Below are 14,346 nucleotides of genomic sequence, written 5' to 3'. Positions count from 1 at the left end.
ACTCAAGGTTCAGCACTATACTCACAAACTCAAGGTTCAGCACTATACACTCACAAACTCAAGGTTCAGCACTATACTCACAAACTCAAGGTTCAGCACTATATACAGTCACAAGCTCAAGGCTCCTCACGGTACTCACAAAGTCATCATAGGCATCCTTGACGGCGGTGACGGTGAGTACCCCAATAAGGGGGACGGCTGTGGTGATGGGGGAGAGGGAGGAGATGACGGGGATCAGCTGCAGCACCAGCAAACACAGGAAGTAGAAGTTGGCCAGACGCTGAAACTGCTCAAAAAGGTTGTATGGGATGAAGTTCAGCATTGTGTACTTCGACGTTTTGATGAAGTTTTTCTGAAAAAACAAACGAAATAGTACGCATTAGATGTGTGTGTGTAACATGGAACTCTCTTTGTTCTGAAAGTAAATTGCACGATATTTACATCTAATCGCAATGGTTTAAATGAAATGGCTGATTGATAAGGTAGTTTTGTTAAGTGCCGGGATAAGGTCATTGACGCGCAATAAGCGCTCGGCGCTCTAATAGTTAAAAGTCAAACCAAAGAGGGAGAAAGCTCTTTGACCCAACAAACCCCCCCCCCCCCCTTCCCTATCCCATGAGCCTACTTTCAGTCTAGTTCCCTGTGGTGGGAAGAGGCACAGTAACGCCTGAACACGCTTGAGGACGGTAAGTAGAGTTTGTACCAGGTATGTACCAGGTACAATACACCTGGATTGTACCTGGATTCCACTCTCTGGTCTACTGAGGACATCAGCTCGTGCTTCACAAGTTTCCAATACTCAACACAGAGTAGTCAACGCCCATTTGAATTTGAATTTAGTGAATTTTTTCACTATATCTTGGAATTATCTGTGCACTGTTTGACTAGTAAACACCGCTGAAGACTCATTCACGATACTCCATCAACATTATGCACTAGCACTATACATTTTCTCGACTGCCATTGCATTATTCATACTGAAGGGTTGTGCAGTCAAACATGAAAAATGGATAATGTCACGGATGTCATGACAGTGAACTTTACACGGTCACGAATTATTAACTACAGACGTTCAACTGCTCTTTGGATGAACATGAGAGCCACCAGGACCTGTGTTATCATGCTGATGCTCGCAGGTTAATGCACCGAGCTGTACCGAGATGAAAAAGCTAACCTATAAGGAAAATACTGGAGGGCCCAGGTCCCAAATTTGTATAGTAAAATAACAACATACTGGAGTGAGGGATATGTAAGGAAATGCAGAATAGCACCAGTGAAGAGTAGAGGCACCACTAGCACACACAGAACACTGTATCAACAACACACACTCACGGCTGTTCAATATCCTTCCAAGAAATATTGCCGGAACAAAAGTCGAAGTCTTCGAGAAACAACCGGACAGTTTTCTTGCAAGAAGTGCCGGACCAACCAGGCTCTAGTGGATATGTGGGCCTGCGGGCCGCTCCAAGCAACAGCCTGGTGGACCAAGCTCTCGCAAGTCGAGCTTGACCTTAGGCCGGGCTCGGGGAGTAGAACAACTCCCAGAACCCCATCCAGGTATAATCCAGGTACTATAAAGCTTTAATGAATTGGGTAGGCAAATACAGATTTTTATGGAACAGAGAGGAAAGTATTCGTACTTACTGAAAGATAATGAGCAGGTTCGAGACGTAGCACTCATTGTGAATATCACAAAACACACGAATTATCTGAACACAAAAACGTAATCAATTAGTGACAGTTTTATGACTGTATTCATACCTTTGAGATGAAACTACAGCTCTTTGAAACCCAACTTTAAGAGTAATCTTTTACATTTTCTAACCCTGAAATCCCTCCAAGTTTTTCAGTGTTAGAAAATACTCGAGTTTCATTCTCACAACACAGACAAATACCACGACAAAATGTTAAGCAACGGAATGAGTGCCACGAAAGATATCCTGACTAAAAACCTGGAGAAACAGTTCAACATTTCCGGAATCCATTTAATCCATCAATGTTAATTTAGTATCAAACTTTGATTAGAATGTAATATGTGGCTTCTATTTTTTAATTATACTGTTATCTGCAATACCTTTTTAATTGTATTAATTGTCAGTGTGTCGCGCGGTGTACAAAAGATAATATTTATGTTTATGTAGTGTAATAGTATTGGTGAGCTTTTTGGGGTAGCCAGACCTAGGGCCAGATTCACGAAGCAGTTACGCAAGGACTTACGAACCTGTCCATCTTTTCTCAATCTTTGGCGGCTTTGCTTACCATTACTAAACAGTTAATGAGCTCCGAAGCACCAGGAGGCTGTTTATAACAATAACAACAGTTGATTGGGAAGTTTTCATGCTTGTAAACTGTTTAATAAATGTAACCAAAGCCGTCAAATATTGAGGAAAGATGTACACGTTCGTAAGTACTTGCGGAACTGCTTCGTGAATCTGGCCCCTGGCGGCTATCAACACCACGGAGGCGGGCTGAATCTGGAACACGAAGATTATCTTGAGGCTATCTTGAGGTTATCTTGAGATGATTTCGGGGCTTAGCGTCCCTGCGGCCCGGTCCTTGACCAGGCTTCCTTTTTGTTACACACACACCCAGGAGCCCGTGGCAGCTGTCTAACTCCCAGGTACCTTTCCGCCTCCACCGGGGATCGAACCCTGAACCTCAGGACTACGAATCCGAAGCGCTGTCCACTCAGCTGTCAGGCCTCTGACAGGGAGGGCAATGTGTGTACTATTTGTGCCTACAGATTCTAGCGACAATTATATAACAAATGTTCCAGAGATGTGTAAATATTTAATTCAAAATGATCTGAAGAAGGGAGCCGGTCGGCCGAGCGGACAGCACGCTGGACTTGTGATCCTGTGGTCCTGGGTTCGATCCCAGGCGCCGGCGAGAAACATCGGGCAGAGTTTCTTTCACCCTATGCCCCTGTTACCTAGCAGTAAAATAGGTACCTGGGTGTTAGTCAGCTGTCACGGGCTGCTTCCTGGGGGTGGAGGCCTGGTCGAGGACCGGGCCGCGGGGACACTAAAAAGCCCCGAAATCATCTCAAGATAACCTCAAGATGCTACCAGAGATTTTAGCCAAATATCCCCAGTTTGCTAACTGTAGGTAATAACTGAGTGATTGTAACCTATCCACCGCTGCCCACTGGATGGGGGGCGGTGTGCAGGACAAACATATCAATTGTGACACTAGCTCTCCACATATGTCAGTTGCTTAATTTAGAAACTGTACTTGTGGTCGAGGTTATATCTTGAGGTTATCTTGAGATGATTTCGGGGCTTTTTTTTTTTTTTTAGTGTCCCCGCGGCCCGGTCCTCGACCAGGCCTCCACCCCCAGGAAGCAGCCCGTGACAGCTGACTAACACCCAGGTACCTATTTTACTGCTAGGTAACAGGGGCATAGGGTGAAAGAAACTGCCCAATGTTTCTCGCCGGCGCCTAGGATCGAACCCAGGACCACAAGTCCAGCGTGCTGTCCGCTAGGCCGACCGGCTCAATCTCGAACCCATTGATGATGTGACGACTTATACTGAATTTTGTAACTAGCTCATCAAGATTGTAACTTGCTTAGCTAAATGAATTGTGGGGTTCAGCCCCTGAGCCCATTATGTGCCTCTGTAACCCTTTCCTCTACCGCCCACATGATAGGTATGGGGTGCATAATAAATGAACTAAACTAAAAAATAACATTCTAGCTATTAGCTCTTGGACCCCCGCCTTTCTAACCAATCTATTTTTCCTGTTATGTCCATTACATATATTTTCCTCTAACACACACACATTCCGTGTGTGTGTTACATACCTGTGTTTGCGGGGGTTGAGCTCTGGCTCTTTGGTCCCGCCTCTCAACTGTCAATCAACTGGTGTACAGGTTCCTGAGCCTACTGGGCTCTGTCATATCTACATGTGAAACTGTGTATGGAGTCAGCCTCCACCACATCACTGCCTAACCTGTTCCACCTGTTAACTGCTCTGACGAAGTTGATTGTTCAATAATTTACTGAACATATTACATTACTGTTTAACAGATCTCTAATCCTCTCCATGGAGTTAGTTTAGTTTAGTTCATTTATTATGCACCCCATACCCATCTAGTGGGCGGTAGAGGAAAGGGTTACAGAGGCACATAATGGGCTCAGGGACTGAACCCCACAATTCATTTAGCTAAGCAAGTTACAATCTTGATGAGCTAGTTACAAAATTCAATATAAGTCGTCACATCAACGATGGGTTCGAGATCGACCTCAAGTACAGTTTCTAAATTAAGCAAGTGACATATGTGGAGAGCTAGTGTCACAGAAGAAAGTGTATATATGCTGATTAACACAGTAAACGTGTGGCCACGTCTGTGGTAGAAAACAAAAAACTAACGTCTCTATGGCTCATTTGGGTACTAAGTTTCCACCTGTGTCCCCATGTTCGTATACTGCCATGCTAAATGGTGTCTTTATCTACCCTGTTAACTCCTCTGAGAATTTTATAGGTGGCGATCATGTCTCCCCCTAACTCTTGTCTTCCAGTGACTTAAGGTTTAATTCCTTAGGCCTAATTAAAAACCTAACCAATGCCTAAATATTACACAATATGCTAATATATAACAATACTGATTTCTATTTGAGATCATTTTTTATTTTGAGTGAACAGCATGTTAAAATTTATGAACGCGGCTGTGGGGTCGACCGCTGGATGGAATGGACTTGAGTTGAGGGCGGGTTGGATTGTGTGTAAACCGTTTTTCATCCATAAACAGGGGGGTTTGGCGGGTGCGTGGAATGGACTTTGGCCTTTGTTTAAGATGACGGGCCAGCTGTCTTGCGTCTACCTTTTGTACCTTCCGGGGATCAACAGCACCGCGGCCCGATCTCCAACCAGGCCTCCCGGTTGGTCGTCTGGGCAACCAGGCTATTAGACGCGGCTGCTCGCAGCCTGATGTATGAATCACAGCCTGGTTGATCAGGTATTCTTTGGAGGTGTTTGTCAAGTTCTCTCTTGAACACTGTGAGGGGTCGGCCAGTTATGTCCCTTATGTGTAGTGGAAGCGTGTTGAACAGTCTCGGGCCTCTGATGTTGATGACCCTTTTCAACGGGGGTATTCTGCACATCCTGCCATGCCTACTGGTCTCATGCAATACTTGTGTGCTCAGATTTGAAACCATGCCCCATTAATATCTTCCACGTGTAGATTATTATGTATCTCTCTCGCCTGCGCTCTAGAGAATACAGATTTAGAACTTTTTAATCGGTCCCAATAATTAAGATGACTTATAGAGTGAATTCTAGCAGTAAAGGGTCTTTGCAAGCTCTCCAGGTCAGCAACTTCTCCAGCTCTGAATGGGGCTGTCAGTGTGCAACAATATTCCACCCTAGAGAGCACTAGTGTCTTAAAAAGTATCATCATTGGTATGGCATCCCTTGTTTGGAAGGTCCTTGTTATCCTGGTTGATACCTGGTTACCTGGTTGATGGGGTTCTGGGAGTTGTTCTACTCCCCAAGCCCGGCCCGAGGCCAGGCTTGACTTGTGAGAGTTTGATCCACCAGGCTGTTGCTTGGAGCGGCCCGCAGGCCCACATACCCACCACATATCCAACCTGTTATTGTTCTTGAAGTCGTGACAGCTACTTTATGGTGTTCTATAAAAGGTAAGGTCTTCCGACATGATTACTCCTAGATCCTTTACATTTCTTTTTCCGTTCAATAGTGTGATTTAATTCAGTTTTATATATGGTTTCCGTTTTTAAATGTTCATTTTAATTTGTATGTGACTGTTCAGTCAGACTGCTTCCTGGAATTCTCTCTGCTATAATAGTATTTGTCACATTTTTTTTTTCAATTTTAGATGTGCTGCAATAAATATGAAACCAGAATTTCTTCGAAGATTGCTGCTCCAATTGCAAACGCCAATAAATCTTCCTTTGGTCGGCTTCCTATCGTTTACAAGCAAGGCAGGAGTTGAGAGGTGCGCTTGGGAAGGAAAAAAAATAGTTGGTGGCGCCTGAGTGAGCCCCCATCAGTAACCTGTCTGAAGGGTGACGGTTAGGCGAGAGGTGGCGGCAGTCTGCCAGCGGGGGGCGGGAAATTTAAAAATGGAGCGGCGGGAAGCCGGTTATTGTGTTGGTTTCATCAGTTCGTAAACCCTTACCGGCACTGAAGGGTAATTGCGTATCAATGCAAGTGCCAATTTTGCTGAATTTCAGAACCCTTAGCTGATATATATATAGCAATTTGTGAAGCAATTGATGCTTTGGAAGAATTTCAAACTTCAGTATTGAGAGCAAAGGTTCATTTGTCTTTGGATTTGTGTTGTATGAAGGCTGCCTTGTGATTACCTTGCTTTGATTCCGGGGTTCAAGGTTCCCGTGGCCCGGTCTCTGATCAGGCCTCCTGGTTGATGGTCTTCTCAACCAGGAGCCAGATTCACGAAAGCACTTACGAACCTGTACATCTTTTCTTAATCTTTGGCGGCTTTGTTTACAATTATTAAACAGTTAATGAGCTCCGAAGCACCAGGCGGCTGTTTATAACAATAACAACAGTTGATTGGGAAGTTTTCATGCTTGTAAACTGTTTAATAAATGTAACCAAAGCCGTCAAAGATTGAGGAAAGGTGTACACGTTCGTAAGTACTTTCGTGAATCTGGCTCCAGGCTGTTGGACGTGGCTGCTCGCAGCCTGACGTATGAGTCACAGCCTGGTTGATCTTCTTGAGGTTATCTTGAGATGATTTCGGGGCTTTTTAGTGTCCCCGCGGCCCGGTCCTCGACCAGGCCTCCACCCCCAGGAAGCAGCCCGTGACAGCTGACTAACACCCAGGTACCTATTTTACTGCTAGGTAACAGGGGCATAGGGTGAAAGAAACTCTGCCCATTGTTACTCGCCGGCGTCTGGGATCGAACCCAGGACCACAGGATCACAAGTCCAGCGTGCTGTCCGCTCGGCCGACCGGCTCTAATAATCTATAATAGTGGAATTCTCAGTTCTCTCTCAGAGTACCTGTTGCACCTCTGCTTTTCAACGCGGGTATTCTGCACATCCTGCCATGCCTTCTGGTCTCATGTGATGTTATTTCTGTGTGCAGGTTTGGGACCAGCCCCTCTAATATTTTCCACTTATAGATTATTATGTATCTCTCTCGCCTGCGCTCAAGAGAATACAGATTTTTGTATTCTTCTATACTGTTGTCAGTACATTGTTCACCTGTGATCTATCTCACTGTTGTCAGTATATTGTTCACCTGTGATCTATCTCACTGTTGTCAGTATATTGTTCACCTGTGATCTATCTCACTGTTGTCAGTACATTGTTCACCTGTGATCTATCTCACTGTTGTCAGTACATTGTTCACCTGTGATCTATCTCACTGTTGTCAGTATATTGTTCACCTGTGATCTATCTCACTGTTGTCAGTATATTGTTCACCTGTGATCTATCTCACTGTTGTCAGTATATTGTTCACCTGTGATCTATCTCACTGTTGTCAGTATATTGTTCACCTGTGATCTATCTCACTGTTGTCAGTATATTGTTCACCTGTGAGCTGACAATCCCACCGCAGATTGTGCCTCACCTGTGATTGTGACCTAGTGTCACAATCACATACAATCAGAACCCAGTGTCCAAACGTTCCAATCAGCCCCACCTGTGTTTTAGCACCTGTGTGTCACCCCCGCCTCTCCTCACCACACAAACTGACACCCAAGAAAATTTGACTACTTTCTTGCGTGGTGATAAACGATGCAATCACTTTCACGTCCTGCTAATGGCCGGCTGGGACAAATTTGGGACGTCAAGTCCCAACACTGCAACTCCATGAAAATAACTATGCAGCAAACGATTTGTGATATCTAAATATTATTTCCTATGGCTTACACTATTGCATAGAATTTTGCAATCTTTCAACTTGTCACCCAAAAAGGTATTATTTATAGCAACTACTGATCAAACGTACAAAAAAGGACTGTTGCACCTCATAAACGTTCCATTTTGTACTATTAATTTTGTACAGGGAAGGCGAAAAGACGAACCTAAACTTTCATAGGCCCAATATAGCACAAATATGTACTATATTATAGTACATTTATAGGCCTAGGATCATTTAGCACAGGCATAAATTGCATAGTTGCTCTTTCACATTTTTATAATATAAAACAATATATAAATAATAATATAAATATAATAATATAAAATAATACAAAATAATGGAGTTTTTAATACAAAAATACAACAGTTCATTTTTGTACGTTCAAGTACAAGCTGCCGTCAGGTCCATCATTAGTGGTTGACACGGTGGAATGATTTAATTCCCTGGGAACACGCTGAGAAACACTGGAGTAGAACTACGCACTGCAACCCACATCCTCTCTTGATATGGAGACGGGTTCGATTCCCGCAGCAGGATGGAGACGTTTGGGGAACACCTCCAAACTCAAACGTCAAGTCACACACGGAGATATGTAGGTGTGTGTGTGTGTGTGTGTGTGTGTGTGTGTGTGTGTGTGTGTGTGTGTGTGTGTGTGTGTGTGTGTGTGTGTGTGTGTGTCACAGGAGCCCGTGTTTGCCCATGGTATAGGCCCCACGGTATATGTATAGGCCCCACGGTATAGGTATAGGCCCCACGGTATAGGTATAGGCCACACGGTATATGTATAGGCCCCACGGTATAGGTACAACCCGTTCTCGCAAATTTAATAAGTCAATATTGACTTATTAGTTGCGTGCATAGGTGACATACTAAACATAATAGTTTCCCTTGAAAAGCTTCATAGAAAACACCGACCTTACCTAACCTACTTAGTATGTTAAAATAAGCATCTTATAGCTTCGTAATTACAATTGTTACTTAACCTATTATAGGTATAGGTTAGGTAATAATTGTAATTACGAAGCAATAAGATGCTTATCTTAACATACTAAGTAGGTTAGGTAAGGTCGGTGTTTTCTATGAAGCTTTTCAAGGGAAACTATTATGTTAAGTATGTCACCTATGCACATATTTAATAAGTCAATATTGACTTATTAAATTTGCGAGAACGGGTTGATAGGTATAGGCCCCACGGTATATGTATAGGCCCCACGGTATAGGTATAGGCCCCACGGTATAGGTATAGGCCCCACGGTATAGGTATAGGCCCCACGGTATAGGTATAGGCCCCACGGTATAGGTATAGGCCCCACGGTATATGTATAGGCCCCACGGTATAGGTATAGGCCCCACGGTATATGTATAGGCCCCACGGTATAGGTATAGGCCCCACGGTATAGGTATAGGCCCCACGGTATATGTATAGGCCCCACGGTATAGGTATAGGCCCCACGGTATATGTATAGGCCCCACGGTATAGGTATAGGCCCCACGGTATAGGTATAGGCCCCACGGTATAGGTATAGGCCCCACGGTATACGGGCCTGAGAGCTAAGTGGACAGCGCTTCTCGTAATCCTGATGTTCCGGGTTCGATACCCGGTGGAGGCGGAAAACTAATGGGCAGAGTTTCTTTCACCCTGATTACCCCTGTTACACCCTGTTAGCTAGCAGTAAATAGGTACCTGGGAGTTGTCAGCTGTCACGGGTTGCTTCCTGGGGGTGGAGGCCTGGTCGAGGACCGGGCCGCATGGACGCTAAGCCCCGAAATCATCTCAAGATAACCTCAAGAATGCTACATGATCAAGGGTCATCTAAGTCATCGTTGACACTCTGATGACCCTTGACCGCGACGCTAGTCGTCACGGCCCGGGTGTTGACCGCGATGACAGTCGTCACGGCCCGGGTGTTGACCGCGATGACAGTCGTCACGGCCCGGGTGTTGACCGCGATGACAGTCGTCACGGCCCGGGTGTTGACCGCGATAACAGTCGTCACGGCCCGGGTGTTGACCGCGATAACAGTCGTCACGGCCCGGGTGTTGACCGCGACGCCAGTCGTCACGGCCCGGGTGTTGACCGCGGTAACAGTCGTCACGGCCCGGGTGTTGACCGCGGTAACAGTCGTCACGGCCCGGGTGTTGACCGCGATAACAGTCGTCACGGCCCGGGTGTTGACCGCGATAACAGTCGTCACGGCCCGGGTGTTGACCGCGACGCCAGTCGTCACGGCCCGGGTGTTGACCGCGATAACAGTCGTCACGGCCCGGGTGTTGACCGCGATAACAGTCGTCACGGCCCGGGTGTTGACCGCGGTAACAGTCGTCACGGCCCGGGTGTTGACCGCGGTAACAGTCGTCACGGCCCGGGTGTTGACCGCGATAACAGTCGTCACGGCCCGGGTGTTGACCGCGATAACAGTCGTCACGGCCCGGGTGTTGACCGCGACGCCAGTCGTCACGGCCCGGGTGTTGACCGCGATAACAGTCGTCACGGCCCGGGTGTTGACCGCGATAACAGTCGTCACGGCCCGGGTGTTGACCGCGATAACAGTCGTCACGGCCCGGGTGTTGACCGCGATAACAGTCGTCACGGCCCGGGTGTTGACCGCGATGCTGAGAGATTAAATGTGTTGCAGTTCTGAGTGAACCCGATGTTTTTTTTTTTTTGTCAACTAGCACCTGAACGGTTGACGGCAAAGGAGGGGGGGGGGTTATCAGGAGAAAGCGCCAACCCATTACGACTATATAGCACTGGGAAGGGGTCAGGATAAGGATCTGGGATGGGACGGGGGGAAGGAATGGTGCTCAACCACTGGGAGTGTCGGGGATTGAACGCCGACCTGCCTGAAGCGAGTCCGTCGCTCTACCGTTCACCCCCAAGGTGAAAGGTTGACGGCAGAGATCAGAAAAACAAAAGACAGTTAACACATATCTTGGCCTTAGTGGATGTTTGTGGTGTGAGTGATTACTTAACTACACATTTAGCTAACCACTGAGTACTGTGTAATAATTGAGCAAGACTATCAGCTGTTTGCCTTTCCAATGGAGACTTTCGGCGCCGTGGAGAGGGGAACCTGCTACATGGGTAACAGCTTCTCCCCTGTATCAACCTACCCTGGCTTTGCGCCCTGGAGAGGCCACTCCAGACCGACAACCAGAGCGCAACTCCATAGTCTCCTGAGCCTGATGGATGCCTACTACTTCTACTAGCAGCTATCCGTTTGACGAGATATCCAGATTTACTGCGCATGTCTTGTGAGTACCAGAGCCTCAATGAGTTTCATTGTCCCAGTTAAGTACTGATAATGATTGAAGATGGCGAGTTACTGAGAGGTTGTCCAGAGTGTTAAGAGCTCTGTCTAGAAGAGACAAAACAAGCGATGTCTAGTCATTGAGGCTCAAACTACCATCATTCGGAGCCTATAAAGTGAGGATCAAGCTAACAGCACTAACAGCATGAACCTACATCAACAAACAATAACCTTTCTCCACGAGGGGCCAGATTCACAAAAGCACTTACGAACCTGTATATTTTTTCTCAATCTTTGGCGGCTTTGTTTCCAATTATTATACAGTTAATGATCTCCGAAGCACCAGGAGGCTGTTTATAACAATAACAACAGTTGACTGGGAAGTTTTCATGCTTGTAATCCGTTTAATAAATGTAACCAAAACCGTCAAAGATTGAGGAAATATGTACACGTTCGTAAGTGCTTTCGTGAATGTGGCCCGAGGAGGTTAGTGCTTGTCTCACTAACCAACATCAACTCCAGCATGATATAAACCATCTCCGTGATGAAAATACGCAACTGAAAACGCAATGAATCCGCCAAACAACAAGAGGAAGCTCTTGAAAAAAATGAATGCTTGTATCAGTAATTTAACCGCTCAACAATCTATCTCCCAGGATGAACAAGACCAGCAAAAGTTGCTGGACTCTGTTATTGTGTCGTCTTCAGCCATTCATGCGGAAAGTCAAGGTGAGAAGTGTATTAATATTGTACATGCTTTCATAGAAGACCAACTGAATTGTAATGTCAACAAAACAGACATAATTACTGCCGGCAGAGTAGGTAAAAAGAATCCATCAGGATAAAAAAAAAAAAAATTCGCCTCAAGCTAGCTACCCAGTCCCTAAAATGCGATCTTGTCCAGACAGCAGTATCCTCAAAAAATGGGATTTACATCAATGAGTGCTTGAGCAGAAAAAGGCAGAAACTTCTCTAGGCCTGCGACAAATCCAGAATAAACACCAGGGTGTGATCCCAGTGCTTTGTCAGAGATGACATGATAAAAGTGAGGAAAACTCCTTCAGATAAAATGTTTACAATAACAAATGAATGAGGATACCCTCAAACAGCATTTCTCGCCCAGTGAGGTTTGACCGACCTGGCTAACACTATCAGTCAGTGCAGACTGACTTGATACAACCCTATCACTTGTGCCTCTTCTTATCTAACCCCCTTGTCACCAAGACAAGGTAACCTGTGTGTCATTGTTACCTAGGTTGCCTAGCCTCCCCATATCCCCATGCTCCAGTGTACCCTGGCTTTGCCTGTGTCCTGTAGTGTAAACTATTACTCTCAGTGTACCTGAATATACCTCAAAGTAATCTACCTACATTTTGAATAGTGTAATTTTAGGAATTCACAAAGTTTTGTATTCCTAACAGTTATTCTTTTTATAATCTTTTTTTTTTACTTGTCATCTATTTTTTCTTTATTTGTCCAATTACATTTTTTTTGTATAATTCATTTTCACCTATTCCAATTTTTATATTGCAATTCATGCTAGTTATTTTATATATCTAGATCTTTTTATAATTGCCTTTTTTACCGTCAAACAGCCCTCTTGTGCAAACTAGTATAGACCAAGACCTAAACCTCTTATTTAGTATCTATGACAATCATCACTTTAATGATCAAAATTGCAGGTATTGTACAGCACATGATGTAAACAATGTATTAACATATAATCACAATGTTTCTGTCATTAACTTGAATGTAAGATCTCTAAGTTAACACTTTGATGATGTTAGTGCCCTAATTCAAACAGTTGACAACAAATTCTCATTTGTAATACTTATTGAAACGTAGTTAAAAAGTGGATACTACACAACTCTTTAACATACCAAACTACTCAGCAATTCACACCTGTCGACCAATACAGAGAGGTGGTGGTACTGCTCTTTACTACCACCAAGAACTATCATACTTAAAAGTAATTAGAACTTGAGACCCCTGTGGGGAGTATATCTTTTCCCGTTTCAGAGTCAAGGGTGGCGAGGCTGTCCAGACTGTGGGAGCAGTCTACAAAATTCCTAACACTGATGTGTCTGAATTCAACTCTAACCTTAGACATCTAATACTAGCAAACAGACTTAACAAACACCAACTAATAATTTCGAGGGATTTAAATATAGACCTCTGCGAGCCTGATAACCCTCATGCTGCTAGTTTCCTCAACTGTATGAGTTCCTGCTTGCTCATACCCTTAATCACTAGACCTACTAGAATCACTGATAGTACAGCCTCTGCTCTTGACCACATCTGGACTAACATAACCTCTCCACTTACTTCAGGGATAATCACTGATAGGACCACAGATCATTACCCCACATTTCTCCTAACCAACATTAATAAACCACCTCTAGATACAATGAAGATAAGCTTTAGGCTGCATAATGAAACTTCTATAAGCAACTGTATTGCTGCTGCTAATATCAACTGGGAGACTGAATTAGGTGACATAGTGAACACCAACCTAGCAGTGCAAACATTTCTTCAGACAACTCTGAGCTTCTATAACACCTACTGTCCAATGCTAACGAAACAAGTCAACTAAAAGGTTAAACAATCTATGCCTTACTAGGGGTATACTTAAATATATTAACAAAAAATATGACTATGAGAAGAAGTATAGAATAGGAGTCGTCTCCAGTCGTGGGAGCCGGTCGGCCGAGCGGACAGCACCCTGGACATGTGATCTTGTGGTCCTGGGTTCGATCCCAGGCGTCGGCGAGAAACAATGGGCAGAGTTTCTTTCACCCTATGCCCCTGTTACCTAGCAGTAAAATAGGTACCTGGGTGTTAGTCAGCTGTCACGGGCTGCTTCCTGGGGGTGGAGGCCTGGTCGAGGACCGGGCCGCGGGGACACTAAAAAGCCCCGAAATCATCTCAAGATAACCTATAACCTCCAAAGAAGTTTCAAAGACTTACTCATCCATGCTGTCTAAAATAATTTGGAGCGCCAAAATAAAATACTACGAAAATAAATTTAACCAAATTAAGGGCAACATTAAGAAAACAGGAGCACTATCTCCCAAATATTAGGATCAAAAAAGATTTTGAATAAAAAACCAATACTCCTGTCCAATGACAATGGTGTGCTTTCAGCCTCTGACACTGCTATTGAATTCCATAGTTTCTTATCATCCATTGGGACATCCCTTGCTAACGCTATTCCATCCTCCCTAACTAATGTTA

General features: G+C 44.7%; 1 protein-coding gene across 7 annotated transcripts in view; it reads right to left on the bottom strand.

The window, feature by feature from the left end:
* Positions 1-14,346, bottom strand: part of ATP8B (ATPase phospholipid transporting 8B) — a 405,277-nt gene that overhangs the window by 213,489 nt on the left and 177,442 nt on the right. For all 7 annotated transcript variants that reach the window (XM_069331137.1, XM_069331131.1, XM_069331133.1 and 4 more), the window contains exon 3: positions 140-352. In XM_069331137.1, coding sequence (XP_069187238.1) covers positions 140-352 — 213 coding nt within the window. The remainder of the gene's footprint in view (positions 1-139; positions 353-14,346) is intronic.

The sequence above is a fragment of the Procambarus clarkii genome, chromosome 25 (genome assembly GCF_040958095.1).
Source record: "Procambarus clarkii isolate CNS0578487 chromosome 25, FALCON_Pclarkii_2.0, whole genome shotgun sequence".
Classification (NCBI taxonomy): Eukaryota; Metazoa; Arthropoda; class Malacostraca; order Decapoda; family Cambaridae; genus Procambarus; species Procambarus clarkii.
This window is presented reverse-complemented; position numbering and strand designations above follow the sequence as displayed.